The sequence below is a fragment of the Rhinatrema bivittatum genome, chromosome 5 (assembly GCF_901001135.1).
Source record: "Rhinatrema bivittatum chromosome 5, aRhiBiv1.1, whole genome shotgun sequence".
Lineage (NCBI taxonomy): Eukaryota > Metazoa > Chordata > Amphibia > Gymnophiona > Rhinatrematidae > Rhinatrema > Rhinatrema bivittatum.
Genome location: NC_042619.1, coordinates 383,316,634 through 383,336,254, shown reverse-complemented (window position 1 = coordinate 383,336,254; position 19,621 = coordinate 383,316,634). Strand labels below are relative to the sequence as shown.

The 19,621-nt window shown below is 39.4% G+C and overlaps 1 protein-coding gene across 1 annotated transcript in view; it reads right to left on the bottom strand.

Moving 5' to 3' along the window:
* GLRA2 (glycine receptor alpha 2) overlaps positions 1–19,621 on the bottom strand; it is a 209,371-nt gene that overhangs the window by 157,904 nt on the left and 31,846 nt on the right. The window contains exon 3 of the mRNA XM_029601880.1: positions 7,773–7,840. Coding sequence (XP_029457740.1) covers positions 7,773–7,840 — 68 coding nt within the window. The remainder of the gene's footprint in view (positions 1–7,772; positions 7,841–19,621) is intronic.

Sequence of the window (19,621 nt, the reverse complement as noted above, 5' to 3'; positions counted from 1 at the left end):
TTACAGTGTATGTTGGACTGAAAGGATAGTCCAATGTGGAATGGATTATAAATGAGAGTAGCTTTTCCAACTACCCTAGAGGTGGAATGGAAGTGCATGCGAGAGGATTACAAATTCTTGCTGATTAAGACTGAGTTTGGGATTTGGAATTTGAACTCCGAGACTGCTGTGAGGTGGGGATTGGCTGGGCCTATGAGGATTGTTGCGCTAGGTTATTTCAGGGACTAACAAACAGCAAGGAAGGCTGCTTAACAAAGCCGTGAGAGCAGAAATACGGAATAAGCAGCCAAATGTCCAATCTGGATTTCTTTATTGTGTAGAGACAAAAGTATGCAAGTGAGCCTAACTCTGGCCGAGTTTCACCCTTTTTCAATAGGGCTGCATCAGGGGCTAAAACATACAATAAATAACATATAATAGTAAATAAATACATTAAAAATTATAAAAACATAAATCAAACAAACATGTAAAATGGACATATATAATGGTAACATAAAAATATGTGGTGTAAACATAAATATGAAAAACATAAAATGCAATAAATATATAAAAAATGTGAAATGTAATAAATGTAGAAAATAATACGTAGAAAATAAAATGCAATAAATATATAAAATGATATTGCCTTTACCTCCAAAATACTGGTATATACTTTCTATATAGCTATATTGCTGGTTTAAATAAAATATACTATAAAAAATAAAGGTCATAATAAATAGTATCGTTAGTGGCTAAAAAATATGTATAAAACAAAATGCTCACCACGCATGTGAGAATAGAAATAATTAGATATATGTGAAAATAATAAAATTGACATTCAGGACAAAATGAATCAAAACCATGTGAAGATGAAATGTATCAACTGTGAAGTGTAATATCATGTTAATTTACCATAGAAATTAAGCAAAGGTATTGCTTACTATTGCATACACCAATCAACTATTTTCATAGGTATCGTTCATATTTAAATGCATAAGATGACGACGAGGATTCACAATTGATTATATTTATTGCATTTCATTTTCTACATATTATTTTATACATTTATTGCATTTCACATTTTATTTATTGTATGTTTTAGCCCTTGATGCAGCCCTATTGAAAGAGGGCGAAACTCGGCCAGAGTCGGGCTCACTTGCATACTTTTGTCTCTACACAATAAAGAAATCCAGATTGGACATTTGGCTGCTTATTCCGTATTTCTGCTCTCTAGGTTATTTCAGTACAGGGCTCGAGACTAGCACTAAGCTCCAAGGGCCTGGTGGAGTGCACTGTCCCGAGAGCTGCTTCTGTGTACAGAGGCTGGATTATAAAATGAGTCTGAACGGTGAGTACTCAGTACCAAAAGGGGAAGAGGTTTGTGTGTGGACTTGTGCAGGAACTGTGTTGGAGGGTGCTGGCTATACCTTGGAGTGGGGTGTTTGATGTTAATTAATTTAGCACAGGGTTGGGGACTGACACTATGCCTGAAGGACTTCAGCTGTACAGACCCTGATGCTGCTCCTGATGTGAGTGTCTGGATGCGAATTGCTTCTGAGGTGAATGCAGAGCGGGGATACTGTAACAGAGATATATCTTTAGGGGCCCCTTACTTGTCCACAGTAATGTGGGTGTGAAGAGAGACAGAGTGAGAGACTGCCCTGAAGCGCAGTAGAGATAAAATAGTACTGTGTGAAAAAGACTGCCCTGAAGAGCAAACAAGGAAAGCAGAAGAGACAGAGTCGCAAAGACTCAGGAGCCTGGGTGAGACAATTGGCAAATGCAAAGTGGGAGTTGTGAGCTCTGTTATTTGACCAAGATGAAAACACATGATAAGAGTCTGAATTATTGTTTGAACTTACAAATTCTATCTATTTGGGTTACAATAAATATTTATTTTATTGGAATACAAGTAAAGTGTGGATATTGGATTTTTGGACAGAGATGTCTTGAACCAGTTTAGCCTTACAGGTTAACCTGTCCCCAGCCCATGCCCAGAAACTGGTTCTACCCCACCCTGGGACTGCCTGATTCATGCTCCCCAGGGTTAACCTTATATTTATTTATTTTATTTATAGTCCACTTTTCAGGCACCTCAACGTGGGATTGCCTTCAGGTACAGCAGGTATTTATATGTCAGTCCAAAAAGAAGCAGTACTTTCTTCAAGAAAACCTCACGGCGAGGTGTATTGTACGGCTGAAATAGATATCTCCAAGCAAAACTATGATCGTCATTTAAGCATCCAACATGTTTCTCCAGGAAGGGCCTCCTCAGTGGTGACCCAATACACGATGAAGACCCGTGAAAGACTTATAGTGATGAAAATCACCACACAAAATCGCTCTCCATTATTTAGCACCACCAGTTCCTCACTAAAAAGATAAAATAATGACGAAAAACAAACCCCTAAAACCATAAGCTTACAAGTATAAAAGAGGCCAATGATCAAAAGACAAATGGTCTAGGTAGAAACACCATCTTGAAACACAGACAAGCATTCAAACAGCAGTTACAAAACGTGTGCATCATAGATGCTTATAAATTCCAGCCAATGAAGAAAGCAGACCTACAGAAAATCCCCCCACTCAATTTTAGAATTCAAACCATTAGGGAACAAAGAGCCCAGTTCAAAAATCCACTTCTGTTCCCTCTGTATTAACAGACGATTAATATCCCATCTGTCACTTAAAACGTGCAGAAATATTCTAAAACAAATATCAGATGCAGAATGACCCTGCTCCAACCAGGGGCTCCTAAATGATTATTCCAAATGCCGTTAATTTGTGGATCCGTTTTTACAAACTTTTGCTATTCAGGTCCCTATTTATGTTTAAGATTGGTCCCGTTTTATTGAGTTTTTGAAAGAGGTTGATCTTTTGCAGGACGAGGTATAGCTGTCCAGTTTTGAGCATTGAGTCCTAATGCGACAGGGGTTTTGCCCATCACTAATACAATCCCCAGCAATTTTCCATCATTAGGGATTGGCAGTGGGTTTTTTTTTTTGCATTTTTTTAATCCACCCCTTGTCAAAAACCCCACCTTTTTGGGGGATAGGAGTATATAATCCCTTGGAGCATGCTCAGTTCTTTTAGAGAGTTAGGCGTAGCTATAAGAGCCAGCGGGTTAGGAGCAGAGGAGAGGAAAAGGAGCTGGAGATCACCCCTTGATCTCGAAGAAAGGAGCATAAAGGAGCAGGAATTGCAGTTTGGTCATAGACTCACTCCCTGAGGTCTTTGATCAAAAGGAGAAGAAGGATTTTTGCTGTGGAACTGTGAGCAGTCTGAAAGGACAGACTCCCCTCATGGGTATCCAGAAGGGTTGGGTCATCTTTTCTGTTTGCCCAAGCAACCAGGTAAAGCAAGGATGAAGAGAAGTGTGAGCTTTTGGACTTTTTGCCCAGGCTGCAAGTTATCGCTGGGGTGAAGAGAAACTGGAAGACTTCATGAGATTTTGAGAAGTTTTGGATTACATTTTAAGAGTTTGACCCACAGTTTGGGATTTTGGTATTTTTCTTATCTTTTTGCTAGCTAAGTGCTGGGACCCCTTTCCAGCCAGCCAACCCTCCAAGCAAGGGAGTGATTCCTATGGCTAATGGTGCAAGAGAGCCTATAAGAGAAGTAACACTTAGCATGGACAAACTAGAATCTTTTTGCTGCTGTTTTATTTTTTGGAAGACCAGCTGGAATTAGAGTTGCAGTAAAACTTTGATTTGAATACTAACTGGGAGTCCCATTTGTTTTCTTGCCTACTATTTCCTAGTGCTCTAATAGGATGGCGGGAGCCTGGAGTGAGTATGGACTGCATCCTCTGATCCCCTTGCTCTCTTAAGGGACACACTTGCACTGAGCGGAGGTGTTAAATTTGGATACTGGCTAACAGCACCAGGGGCCCTGAAGGTTAGCTATGACCATCGCACCCACGCTCACAAGGGAGCTGGCGGCGGGCGTGCTGATCACACGGCAAGATGGAGACAGCAGGGAAAGTTATTAAGTACAAGGCAGCTGTTGCCTGGGAAGCTGGTAAACTGCTCATGAAGCTGCATTAAGGTCCCCATGCTGGTGAGCCGTGGTGAGAATTCAGTTTATCACTGAAGTTGTGCAGATGTCATGATATTAAACTCCAGGGAATATTTCTTCATGGAGAGGATGGTGAATGCCTGGAATGCTCTCCCAGAAGAGGTGGTGAAGACAAGAACAGTTATGGGGATGACTTTAAAAGACCTATGCATATAAAACCCCAGGACTAAATTGGGGATAGTAAGCTAAAGATTTAACAAAATCTCCTCCAGTTGTAACACTTCTTCAGCTTAACATATGTGGTGGCTGATAAATCAAGCAAAATCTCATATGACTGATTTTGAGTAATATACCTTCAGTATCTTCATTCAGTCTTAAAGGAAGCCTTTAACTTGTAAATCCATTTTAAAGATAGCTAATATCTCTCCTCCTTTTGTCCCTATTCTCTTTTGTTCCTCATACACAGATCCTAATGGACACATCTCAGTTAGCAATACCACATGTCGGATGACAAGCCAAGGAAGCACCTTGTTACTAAAATAAGTTAAAAGAAAACTAATGAAATTGTTGGCTAGACACAACTTTATAGGGGTAATAGATGTCACATTTGTTAAACTTAATGCTTTGTTAGTGTACTTTTCACTAAGCCAAGTGAAACTGGTAGGGATGTTTTGAACAGAGGAAATCAATATTTACTTTATCTAATGTAAATGTGTTTCCTTTACAACACAAGCTATAGACATGCAGTATTTGTTGCTTTCCATGTTAAGACCAATTCTAAAATACATTCACAGCTATTTGTGGCAGAAGGTAATAAGAACAATGATAAAATCAGCATGAAAATGCTGAACAGTACCACAGTTAACAAACTACACCCCCCCCCCCCCCCCCCCCGGGGCACAAATTTGCCAGTATTAAGGACAAAGAGAAACAAGAAAGCCAACAGGATCCACTTACATGCATGACTTCAGTGCTCAGCTTTTTCAAATGAATGCATTAATGGACATTGAAAATGTACACATTTACATATTTGGGTGAACAGCAAAATGCAATGAGTATATATCATTAAAGCGATGGAGGATTCAATTTAATCGATGCTGTTAGCATCAACTCATGCATGCCTTTTCATTGAATACCATCTTGCAAAGCTTGCGACATGTCGGGTTTGTTTGACTTTTTTGTAGCTGTATTCACCAAGAGCTGTATTGAATCCAAATGTCCATGATTATACCTTCACCCATTCCTTAGACTCATTCTGTATGTATTCTTTGTGCACTTGAAATATAATTATAAAGGAAACTGTGATGATCGCTAATAGTAGCTATCTCATTCTTCATGTCCTTTGTTTGCTTCATGTGTATGACCCTATTCTAATTTTATGACCCAGAATTTTTTCTATTAATTCTTATATCAGGGTTTGTCTGAACAGCAAAAATTAAAAATCTGTTCAGCAGTATTTTATAGAATAGAAAACTTACAGTGGTATCCACTAAGTCTACGTTTGAAATATATGATTCAGAGGAATTGATCTTTTTTATTAAAGGGATACCCCATTGATATAACTATTTAGATAAGGAATTTTTGAGTCAAAGGATTTAGTTTTTCCAATTTTAATATATTATTCCAGTGATATCTTGCAGTTCTTTCAGATTTTTTGCTGCTGTTTCCTTTCATTATTTCTGACGTAAAATGGAATGGCATTAGAGATTTGTTTACACTTTTATATTCTTTGATGGACTTTGGCGCAATCATCACAAAGGAACATTAAGGGAGTCTATGCTTTCAAGTTTAATGAACATGCGTAATGACATGCCCTAGTATGCACACTAACCAAGTTCTGGCAAACCGCATGTTCCCACTTACTTACATGTAAATTATGATGCAAATTAGGTTGTAGTGACTCATGCTAAACAGTATAGTATGTTCTCCTCTCTGTGCATGCATTCATTAAGGTTTCAAATTTAACAAGTGACTCGGGCTATGTGTTAGTGCGCCTACAGAACTGGCCTGATAACATTTAGCAATTGAAGAAGACTCCCCCCCCCCCCAACATTCAAGCCTCCCCAAACCACCGACAAACCCGAACCTGCTCCCCTGCCAAAGTGCCAATCATGAAGCCCTCATACCCCCAATTCCTCCCACTCGCAACACCAAGACCCAAGGATCCGGAAAGCCCCGATCCTTTTCCTCCTCAACACCAAATTAAAAGTGCCCCAAACTTTCTACCCCTCAGTCTCTAACACAAGAAATAAGGACCTGATGCCCTATTCCCACCACCCACCAAGAAATTAGTGCCCAGTATTTCTGATACTCCCAAAAATAGAAACATGGGCCTGGCGACTCTTGATCCACCTACTGACCCCCTTCCCCAAGAAATAAAGCTCTGATGTCTTCTAACCCTTTCTGAAGGGGGTAGGAAAGAACATGATTTCCTCTTGCCCTTTCACTACTAGCTTAAAAAAAAAAAAAAGCCCCCGCTGAGCTTTCACACTGGATCAAGAACAGAGGTCCCTTGATCTTGGTGGAAGGAAGGGGTTTCAGGAGGTCTGGGGGGATACAGAGCCCTTATTTCTTGATTTGGGGAATAAAGACGATAGGTGGGCACTGGGCCTTTAGTGTTTTTGTGCCAGGGAGGAAGGTCAAGGGCACCAGATATTTCTTTCTTGTGTCAGATGGCTGGGGGGAGAAACAGAGGGCACTGGGCCTTTATTTTTTTTGCAAGCAGTTGGGGGAAATAGGGGCACTGGGTCCTTATTTCTTGTGTCAGGGGGGTGGGGAGATTTGGTGGCACTAAGGCCATTATTTCTCATGTTAGGGAGCAGGTTGAGTGATGAATTGGCTCTTTCGCTCTGGGCTGGATAGTGCAGCAAATTTTGTGATGTAGCTTGTGCACACTTTTTTTTTTTTTTTTGCTCACTCTCTAAAGAACCTGTATTTTAGCAGGTGCACAAAAGATTTAGTCCATCACCCATTAAGTCTCCTTATTTTTAACCTAGCTCTCCAAATTTTAAAACTTTTTCCAAATTGCAAATTTGCCAAATTAAATTACTGCACATGTCCTAAGGAAGGAAGAGAGCTGAATATCATGTGCCTTTGCTTGAATCTCCTCCTTTAACTCTTTTCTTTATCAAAGATACAGGAACAAAGAGATGCAGCTTGAAACAACAGGATTGGTGCATCATGCTGAGTCAATTTCCATGAAGCTGCAGTTCTCATTTTCGCTTCTGTACTATTATTGTAAACAAATGTCAGGTGTCCCTATGTCACCAAGTCCTGACCATGTCTCTTTTAAGTAACATATACAGAAGATTTTAATAATCATTTTGCCTTCATGACTATGTAGTGCTAATGTTCCTTTTCTATTGGCTACCATTGTATAACTCATTCTGATCCAGCTCCCAGTATGGGCTTTTCAAAACAATGAAAAGGTATATCAGGGACAGTTTAGCCAAGCTACAGTCATAAAGAAGCTTTTTCTCTTAAATCATTTAATTTCAATATTATTTTGGAAATGTACATAAACCCCCAAACTTTAAATCTTTTCTAAAACACATCCAATCCTGTGACAAGATGGCTTCAATGGCAAACCCCACTCACCATTGTAGTTTCTGCTATAGGAACCAAAACTGTTGAGAAATATGTGGCACATAACATTTACAAGTGGACCTGTAAGTTGAACAATAAACAGAAAAAAACAAAACAAAATTGACAGGTTGTGTTCATGACAAGACATCACATATTTGCTTTGCCTTTCCAGTGATATTTGGTGCACTTACCATTGTGGTTTCTGTGATTGATCCAAAACTGTTGATAAAAATATTGCATGTAACGTTTACTGGAGGACCTGTGGAATGCAATAAAAATGTTGCAATACATACGGAAGCAAAATGTACTGGCTCCATCAATAACATGTACAAACTGTTACAGAACATATGCAAGACGTTCATTAGAAAGTGAAGTTTTGTGAGTGCTTCACTACAACAGTGATATCACAATTTGTATTTTAACAGAATGATAGCATAATAGGCAAGAAAATAAGAGCAAGCAATTTAACACGTCTTCGCATTACACATTTCTAAGGCGATCTAGTCTATAACATAAAACCTGCTATGTGATTGCACATAGCCATTAGGAAGTTCTGGGCTAGGAAAAAGACCGGCGAATCTTGCAGGGCATACTGGTACAGCCTTGCTTTCAAGCAAGAAAATGAGATATAAATCAGAGCAATTTGGTATGAAAAAGAGAATGAAAACAGAAAGCTGGCAAATTAACTAAATAACACACATTTTTGTCAATGCTGTTGCTGCTCCTAAGTTTCAGACTTATACTAATGCAGCTCTTTCCCTTTGCTATGATGTGTCTAAGTAACAAGCAGGGAGGGCTAGGTTCCTGCCTGCTGCCATTAATATGGTGATGGGCAAGGCTCTCCTTCAGGTCTTACCTCCCCTTTTCCCATGTGAGAGTTTCAGATGGGGCCCCCTTTTTTTAAGGTCAGATGTTTCTTAAGGGCAAGGGGATGGGGGTGCCCCTTCTTATCCTCCCCCTTTTTTTTTCCTCTTCCCTCCTTCTCTATTGCTTCTTTCGTGGGAATTTTCAAAACCATGCAGGAGTTTGAGAAACCCCTGACTGGCAGTCCTCTTTGGAGAGCTCCTCTGTAAGTGTGTTCTGATTCCTTTTTAAATGGAGCTCCACTTCCTTCCTACCTACCCGGGATATTCCTTTTTCCTTCCTTGGGTATTGTTCCCGCCCTGTGTTTTTAGATCTTCCTGTGTTGTTACAGTGGCGGAAGACCCGAGTCCTGGGGATTTTCCATGTGTGACATGTTTGCTCATTTGTGAATAAAGTTTGTCGCTTCATTTATTTTCTTGGTAGTTGGGGTATGAGTCCCGAGGCAGTGGCAATTTGATGCAGTCACTGTTCCAGCTGTTGGGATGTGGCAGGGAGATCTTGGGGCATGGTGGTGGTCTGCCAGAGCAGCTTTAGAAGCCATGGTTTGACAATTGGCGACCACTTCTGCATTGTGACAAAAGTTGCATCAAGGCTTGGCGCTGGGAGAGAATGACTTGCAGTGGATTGTAGTGGATGATTGAGGATTTTATGTATGGGGCTCGGGTTATGGTTTGTTTTGTAACCAATAAACTGCGGTCTTGTTTAAATCCAGTTGGTTGTGTAATCTGTTCTTTGTTCAAGGGAGGGTGCCAGATGGAAGCCGAGGTGTCCTGTATGCCAATGTTATTTTCTACTGTATGTAAGTATGCTTAGTTATATATTTCATATTTTGTAAGGAGATTCTCTACACATGTTCTCTTACATGTAAGGAGATTCTCTACACATTATTCTCTCATGTTTTAATTTATCTGTTCTGTTTCTTTATTAATTTAATTTAGTCCTCCCCCACTATATGAATATACCCCATTATATGAATACACCCCCTTGATACGTTAATTCCCCCCCACAATAAGATCGTCCCTAGCACCTGCTGTTCTGTAATTAGCTCATAAGCTGACCAACTTAAATTTGTTTACTGACACTTTATGTCTATGATTTCAACTTGACCTTTGGTCCCTGCTTCAACTGGCTCACTGTAACTGTATGCTTCTTATTATATTCTCTAGGCGTTAGCTGTAACCCTATTATTATTATACACACTAGGCGTGTAACTGTATGCCTATTTTTTATTCACTTGGCTTTTTATAACTACTATGATGCTATTATTTATTCTGGTACAACACTATGAGGAATATTCCAGATCCCCCCTACTGATATATCATCATCACACAATAGGAATCATTAATGATTAATATCCTACATTTACATAATAATATAATTCATTAGATGTTACAACATGTATATGATCCCATACAAAGAAAAGCATATTATTCTTCAAATTTTTATTAATTTATATTGCACTTCACCAGTTCACCCAATATACATAAAATATACACTTTGATCAACCAAGATGAGAAACCTCATCCATCTTATAACTGTGGAAATGTCATGTTTACATATCATAATATCATACATATATACTATAATATTCCACAGACATCATATCCCTAAACCTTTAATATCCCAAGTCCACTTTCACACTCATTCATACGTATAAAATCTAAACCCACCCATAAAATCCAATTAATGTTTCAGTATTCATTTTGAACATTTAATATATTTCTCTATTCCATCCCCACAATTCCAACAATGTTCACCCATATTTAAACCTCTAATTCATTACATTGACATTACATATTTTCATACATATATATATGCTGTTCCACTCCAAGAGTGTTCACCCCCTATTCCAACGATGTTCACCCCATATATATGCTGTTCCACTCCAATAATCTTCACCCCCCCCCCCCTATTCCAACGATGTATGATATTATGTTATGTAAACATGACATTTCCACAGTTATAAGATGGATGAGGTTTCTCATCTTGGTTGATCATGCACTGGTTTAAAGAGCATTTCACCTTTCACAACAATAATAGACCCACTAGAAAACAATACCTGGCCACACTACATACCCCCTCACCCAAGCTGACTAAGCTTCGTGCCACAAATGAAAGGGCCCTCTCCCTAGCAGACCCTTTCCTCTGGAACAAACTACCAACCTCTCTCCGCCAGGAAACTTGCCCAAAAATATTCAGGCAAAACCTCGACTTAGTTCTTCAAGCACTCCTACACCTAACCGCCCGCACACTCCATCACCACATTGTATATTTCTCTCCACGGCTACCCCAGCCTCTCACTGTCCTTGCGATCTTATCCCTGTACATCACTTATATATAGCATTATCTTTGTATCCTACATGCAATCCTGTGTATATATGCTTTCTCAACGTTTATGAATTTAGTGCTCCACTAAGCTTATTTAAGTTTTCCCTGTAAAGCCTATTGATAATTTTTTACTCCTCCTTAGTTATGTGTTACCTGTAAAGCTTGTTCCTCTTTTAATCATGCATTACCTGTAAAGCCTGTTGCTAATTTTGTTCTATGTAAACCGATGAGATGTTCCCAACGTTCGTCGGTATATAAAAGCCGTTAAATAAATAAAATAAAAATAAAATCTCAATTGCACTGCTGTATACTTCACTATAATTTATGCCCCTTTTAAATTGCCCTGTACCATGCTATTTTCTATTTGCTCTGCTTTGTAAACTGATACGATGTGCAAATGGCAATCAGTATATAAAAATATTTAAATAAATAAATACACATCAAGGGATCTGGTCCTTATTAGTGCTGTCATAGTGCAAGTCATTAAACTGTAGACGATACAAAATTTTAACCAGAGTTTGGTAATTAGAAATTTATGGAGGAAGATGATGGTGATTAAGGTAGAATGCATGACAATTTGTGATTCTTCTTATCTCTTGTGTTTTAACCTTGTTGCCAGAATTTTTACTGTGCCCTTAAATGATTTCCCCCATTCTCCTGACTCCCACATCCAAAATGCATTTGATCTTCCCTTCTCTTCCCTTCTCCAGAATATCATGATGACCCACTGAAATTCAAATTCTTTACTTTAGAACAAAGATGGTTTCTTCCTCCTATTTTAAACTCCCCTTCTTAGAGTTCATTGTATGGAACAGTGATGGCAACCAGTATTGACCAGAATATGGTCTGAACCAGCAGATCCAACAGAATAGGCCTGAGACTGGTCAACTAGCGCAGGTAGGATCCCTATTTGTAGGTCTTATGCACTTGGGGGAGGGGGGCAAATCTATCACATTTCATGTAACAATGTAACACAGACAATTATTGAACCTAGTGAAAAAGGAAACCAAGAGATACAGTCCAGACTCAATTGGTACGAGCCAACAATGATAATCAGAGGCTCCAGTCAGTTGCCAAAAAGCAGCAGATTTCAAAACCTGGGCTGGGAGAGCAAAGAATAAGTATATGTGTGTGTGGGGAGGGGGGAGGGGGGAGGGGGGAGCATTCGGGAGGAGGCAGGGTGGACTTGTGTCAGCAGCCATCATAGTATGCAGAGCAAGGTAGGCTTCTGCTGACAGTGCTGGGCCCTGTACAGAATAAACTGACTAGTGGCCACAATAAGTTTTAAGCTGGGCCTTAAGGGACAGACTAAAATTGAGTAGGCCCAATACCTTTTTTGGGATCTATGAAGCAGAGTATTGATGGTGAGTGGGGGCCTGAATGGCAGAAATTCCTACAACAAATACAGCAAAAGCATATAGGTCATCATCCTGTAGTGGAAATACAGAAAACAGCAGCTGAACTTGGTCCTGAGATAAAATGAGAAATTGCATGCTATTTTATATGATTCAGGAATATTTAAAATATAATCAACAAGTGTTACTAAGCAAGTAAAACCACAACCTATTGTTTCACAATTGATTTCAGGTCCTAAGGTAGGGTGGAAGGGGGAGAGCAGAGGTGAACAAAATGAGGGTAGTTGAGAATAACTGGGTTAAGGTTGCCTAAGTTATGTTGCCTAATATAATGGTTGACATCATTTCCTTCTAGATGCCATTTTTATAATTGAAAAATGCTATACAAATATATCTAGGGTGAGAGTATCCTGAGGAAGGACTATTAAGTCCGAAACATGATCCCGTGTCAGGCTGGGCTCAAGACAGGAGCTCTAAACAATTGATGACATTTACTAAGTTTACTTTTTGGAACATTCCTTAAGATATTGCTAATACTATGTTATTTTATTTGCACTGAAAAAGATAAAGATAAATATAACTAATGGTGTGAGACCTAAGATTATATATCAGGTGGAGAAACACATTAATGTGAACAACATTTATCAATGACGCCTTTTATGGCAGTCACTTAATTTCATTTCTCTGTGTGATTACTAAGAGACAATTTAGTTCACTTATTATTTGTGGTCATCCTGAGGTGAGGAGGAATACTATCTGCATAACATATACATGTCCACTTACTCCCGACATTAATACCTAGGGATATTGATCTGGCTTTGATAAGAAGCAATTACACCATAGATGCTCCAATAATAGTCTCAGCTCCACCTCTACACTACTCCAAAAGGTGTTAGTAACTATGTGTAGGTTTTGTGTTCAGAATTTCCACCCTGAATATATTTACTCCTGCCAAGGGTAGGCATGTCTAGCTGAGCCTTACCTTTGGTACACAGCTCCTATTATTTTTTTTTGTATGGAATACAATTTGTCATTCCACTTTCTTTCCTTTCTCTCTGTTCATTTCACATAGAATGTGAACCAATATCCCAAAGGGTCCCATTTTGGAAGTAATTCTCTTCTTTTTGCAAGAGAGTATCATTTTCATCCATAATATACATCCCAGTACTGGTCTGGGAGGAGCAGCAATAGTTGAGTGCTTTTACGTCAATGACACTAGTTGCACTGCCTTTCCTCCCTCCTTCTAGAAAGTCAAACAAAAAGTGGCAGCATGTGATCCCAGCAGTGTTATAGTGTGCACAGTCCTTGGAAGAGTAGCATTTCATAGCTAATTATCTGGCCTATCTCTGTTTTTGCTCACTTGAAACAATTAAAATGCCTCTTGTGAATTTGTTGTATCTGTTACTTTATTTTATTATCACTACAACTGTACACTATTCCGAGCATACTTTATAGAAGAATGAACTAAATAAAAAACACCAGTAAATAAATAATTTCATACATTTTCATAATAATCAGTAACCTTTTAAAAAGGAGGTGGAAGTGCTTTCCTTTCCCCCTTTGGCTAAATAAGCTAGATATGCATTTGAGCTCTATCTTGGTGCAAAAAGTACATGTTCTCTTTTCTGCATATTGTAGGAGATTATGAAGCTCCTGTAGCAGAATACTGTATTTTTAGAGAAGCTGACTCAGTGTGAGTGTTCTCATCTAACTCTGTCACAAGGTGCACGGCTGCCTGGTCTTTCACATCCTCCTCCCTCACAGCTTATCTACTGAGATAAAATTAATACAATTAAATTGTGAAGACCAACCGTTGCTGGGAAAAAATTACTTTAAATGGTGTCATAAAGCAGCTGCTATATAGTCAATAAACTTAAAGCTTAAATGGACATTTTTCACCTAGGTGCACACTAATCTAATCACGTGTCATGTAAATTCTCAGTTTTATTCCTAGCTTTCCTCAGTACTGCCCTTTTCTAGCTTTCCTGACCAGTATTGTGTTTGGCAGTTTACCGAGATAAAATTTATGACAGCTTTGCATTATCTGTAAACCACCTAGAAAGCCTGATAGTACGGTGTAGAAATACCTTAATAAATAAATGAATAAAAATATGATTACTGACTCTTCCAGAGGCTGGCAGGGAACACAACTGGCATCAGTCAGTCCAGATATGCCAACTTCTTTCTATACTCCATATATGCCTACATGCCTGACTACATCCAGTACCTCTGTACTGACCAAAAGAGGATGAAGGTTTCAAGTGGCATTTTGAGAACTGGATTTGTCTGCTTGCCAGTCATGCTGCCCAAAGCCTATTCTGAAGCTGGCCTGAGTAAATCCTACCCACCGAAACTGACATCAATGACTTAAGGAGAGACCTGCAGGCAGGCCTCCACTGGTGGCCCATTGCTGAAGAGCCTGCCCCTTGACGGGTCCCTTAGAGGGACTAGTGGGGCAGTGAGCATAGTCAGATTTAATATCACTCCCAAAAGTGATGTGAGTATTTAAACATATAGTGATGTTGGATGGGTTATGATCATGGTGAACATATCTTGGTATTTGTTTATTTGTTCTATTATACCTCAGTATTTGGGAAGAATGTTGGTTTCAACCATCTCCATGATAACAGGGCAGAAACGTTTCTGGTGTTAGGACTGGTAGAGTAAAAAGTATATAAAAAAATGGTTCGGGTACCAGTTAAATCATGAATTATTAATGAAGAAAATGGAAATATTAATTTTAATAATAAAGGGAGCTCAGACAATAAGCTTCATATTGGATATATAAATGTGAGGTCTCTCCCTAATAAAATGAAAATTTCATTGTTGATATTATTGAGCAATACAGGTTTGATCTCATGCTAATTATTGAATAATGGCATTATGAGCATGATAAAATTGTACAGAATTAAGTGTTTGCTCTAGTATTCTGATATATGGAGCAAGTTTGTGCCCTCAAAAGAGGAGGTAGGGTTTTGGTTATTTACAAAAAACATCGAAGGTCAATAGAAAATTTTAATTTCAATAGTCCAATAGAGGCCTTAGCTTTTACAGTTCTGGAATGGACTGTTTGGTTAATGTACTGCAGGGTAGGAATTTATCCTATATAATGGAGCTTACTGAACAGATATCTGCATTACATTTACAACATAAAAAGTTAACAATTACTGTGGACTTCAACATCTACATTGATGATCAAAACGACCTGTGCATGAGAATTTCTGGACCATTTATCTCTGATAGATGTTTGTCCAAAGAATAGATGCCACTACTCATAAGGCAGACAAATTTTGGACTTGTTGACTCATAGTGATTTATTAACGCAGAATATATCTAAACTCAATTTGAGGAAATATCTGTGGTCAGACCATAATTTAGTATAATTTCAGGTAGATGTGCAGATTGGGACAGATTTTTAATGTTACATGCGCCGGGTACATTTGTGCACGCTACCCAGCGCGCACAAATGTCACCCGATTTTATAACATGCGAACACTCATGGACTCGGGACCGCCCCTGAACCGCCGCCATGCCCCGGCCACGCCCCCGGACCGCCGCCATGCCCCTGGTAAAGCCCTGGACTGCCCCCCTGCCCTGGCCATGCTCACAGACCACCCATTTTTTAAAGCCCTGGAATTTACGCACGTCCCGGGGCTTGTGCGCGTCGCCGAGCCTATGCAGGGGTAGGTTTTCGGGGGTTATGCGCGTAACCCTTTGAAAATATACCCCATTTTGAAGGAATGCTTTTCAAATAAAAGAACCCAGAAAAAGGTTTACTGGTAGACTCTATAATTTTTTACTAAAGAGATAAATAGTGGCTGTAGTTATATTCTATCTGATTGTATAGATGTGGTTACTGCTATAGATGAGTGGAATGAATCACTTCAGAAAATATATGATCAATTGTACCAAGTAGGGGAATCACATCATGATGCCAATGCAAATGAATGCCATGGTATTCTGAGGAATTAAAGAGATGAAGCGTGATTTGCGGAGAGTTGAAAGAAAGTGGAAAAAAAAAGGATCAAAAGGATGTAAAAGACAGTACAGATTAAAATTTAATAATTATAGAAAGTGCTATAATAAGAAAAGAAATTTGGTTATTGAAAGAATTGAATCTTCCTTGAATAAACCAGCAGAATTGTTTTATATGGTTAGACAGCTAACTTTGGGACATGATGTTAATCATCAGCAATATCCTGATTATGAAACTCTGGCCGAGTTTTGTAAGGATAAAATTAATAAAATATAAGCTTGAAATCTTATGATTCCAGTATTGGAATCAAAACCATCATCAGGGAGTGCCACTGAGAGTAAATGGACTGTTTTTCAACATGTTGCTCTTTCTCAAATGACGTCTGTGATTAATAATCTTAACTCTACATATTCTGTGCTAGATCCTTGTACTTTTAGCTAAATAAAAACAGCTAAAAAGGTTTCATATAAGATCATCCATAATTTAGTTAATCAATCATTGGCTGAAGGTTATTTACCAATTTCACTTAAAAGAGACACTATACGTCCTGCCCACTATACCATCCTTGAGTAAAATTATAGAAAAATGTTACAGTTAGAAGAACGTTTGGAAATATGAAAGATCTTAGATGAAAGACAGTTCAGTTTTAGGAAACATCATACGACAGAAACTTTGCTTTTATCCCTTATAGATTTTTTACATAGCATATTGTATCAAGGAAGGTCTGAAATACCAATTCGGTTGGATTTTACTGTAGCCTTTGACCTGGTACGACATGGCATACTGCAAAATCATTCAATGCAGATAGGTATTGATAGAACAGTGTTGTCATGGCTTAAATCTCATCTGCAGGATAGGTATCATCGAGTCCAAATAAAAGACAAATACTCTGTATGAAAAGAATTGTCTGAAGGAGCATCACAGGGATCTTGCTTATTCTCAATATTATTTAGGGGTAAATTTTCATACCTACGTACTGGCATACATGTGCACGCACTACCCGGCATGCACACATGCACGCCCGATTTTATAACATGCACACGCAGGCGCGTGCAAGTTATAAAATCAGGGGTCGGCGCACACAAGGGGGGTGCACATTTACGTGTATAGGGCTTTTAAATCTGGCCCTTAATGTATACTTGGCACCATTGTGCACACTTTTCAGGTCAATAGGGGTGGAATTTTATATTTATGCAGATGACATGCAATTTTATATTTCCTGGAGAAATTTTTTCTACTATGGCTTTTCAAGATTATATGAAGGCCATTGATCACGAATGGTTAAAATATTGTTGTCTGTCTTTTTTTTTTTTTTAATCAGTTTTAACATTACAAATTCAAGAACACCTTGATATATCATATATTATATGGCCTACAAGAAAATTATTACAAAAAAAATAATATAATTAGAAATTCTTATCTAACTAAGCCATATTAATTTCTAAGTCCTCAAAGTAGGACTTTGGAGTGAGGAAACCCAAAGGTTAGATTTGTGCAATTTGCTCAAGCTAGCATGACTGACTCTCTACCTGGGTAACATCAAGCTAGGTTGAGAGAACATTGCACAAATCTCATCTTTGGGTGAGTTTCCTCACTCCAAAGGTAATCAAATCTACACAAGAGAGCACTGTTCTGTTCGTACATCTCACTTTGAATGTCAAAGTGGCCCCTAATCCCTACACTACCTAAACTTCACCTCGAGTTACTAGGTGGGCCTCCTATAGAGATATAAATACCTATCTAGTGTGAGGGCATTATGGCTAGTCCCTCTCTCTTTCTTTCTCTCTCTCTCTCTCTCTAATTTGTGATAAACTGCCTATTACCATAAAACATACCCCTTTTCCTATCACATGCATCTTGATAAATCTAATTTTTCATGTGCGATAGCTAGATCAGGGCGAAGTCGCCACCGGAAGGCGAAGACATCACTGATGGCGAAAAGGTAAGGCCATTTATTGCTACCAGTGGCACTATTGGTTTGCAAAAGCCGGCAGCGATAACACTGTGGTGGTGCGATTGCTGTTGGCTTTCACAGGCCCGCCCCCCGGTACCGCACGATTCACTAACGCCTGCGATTTTAGAAAATCCAGGCCTGAGTGAGCAAAACGAGATGATGCTATAAGAAAATCAATATTTGACAAGAAAGATGGAAAAAATTGAAAATCTTGAAAATCAGATTCATAGCAGGAATCTGAGATTAGTAAACTTTCCAAAGTTGCCAGCCATATCAGCAAAAGAAATATGGAATAAATTTGCATTAGAATTTTTGAAAATTCCTCAACAAGTTCTTCCCCCATTTACTCAAATCTATTATTTTCCCTCTTGGAAAATAAGTTCTGGGAAGGATCAGGATTTTCAGGAAATAACCCCACTAAAAATTTCTGATATTTTTGAATCCACTAATTTAGAAATGGCTCAACCAGCTACTTTATTTCCTTTTTGCTAAATACTGACAAAGAGTGAGTCCAAAAGATATTTTTCAGAAATATTAAAGAAAAATGTTGTCAATTAAATGTTAGAATATTCCTAGATGTCACAAAAATCACACAAAAGAGAAGCAAAGAATTTCTGAATCTAAGACTTAGAGGTAGATCTTCAAAACATACGCACGCGCGAACAAAAGTACACCAGATTTTATAAGATACGCGCGTAGCCGCATGTATCTTATAAAATCCGGGGTGGGTGCGCACAAGGCTGCGCAAAATCGGCAGCCTGCACGCGCCGAGCCATGCAGCCTGCCTCCTTTCTCTCCGAGGCCGCTCCAAAATCGGAGCGGCCTCGGAGGGAGCTTTCCTTCCGCATCCCCCCACCTTCCCCTCCCTTCCCCTATCTACCCCACCCCCCAGCCCTACCTAAATCCCCCCCCTACCTCTGTTGGGCAAGTTACGCCCGCTTGAAGCAGGCGTAACTTGCATGCGCCGCCCCGGCATCCCCCGGCACAGGCCACAGTGCGGGGGGACTCGAGACCGCCCTCCCGGCCCACCCCTGAACCGTCGCCATGCCCCCGGACCCGCCCCGGACCACCCCCTGCCCCCAGACACGCCCCGGACACACCCCCTCCTGTCCCTTTTACGAAGCCCCGGGACTTACGCGTGTCCCGGGGCTTTGTGCGCGCTGGTGGCCTATGCAAAATAGGCGTGCCGGCGTGCGAGTGCCCTGCGCGTGTAAATCCGGGAGGATTTACGCGCGCAGGGGTTTTAAAATCTACCCCTTAGGTTTTTGCAAATGGGAGCCTTATTCAAACTAAGGTTTCCTTGCAAATGTTGCATAACATATCAGAGTGTCAAATATTGTTTTTTTCAGCCATCATACCTTATTAAGTTTATCACAGACACAGGTATAGTGCAGAATTCAGGAGCAGCGACCCCTTAGAAATGTAACAAAAATTTGCTCTCTAAATGGTAATAAGTAACTCCCTTGTCGCCTGTCTTTTTAAATGTGACAAAAATTACATTATTATGGAGAGGCATGGTTCTACTGCCAGATCTTGGTAATATCCTTTGTATGCAGGAGTTTC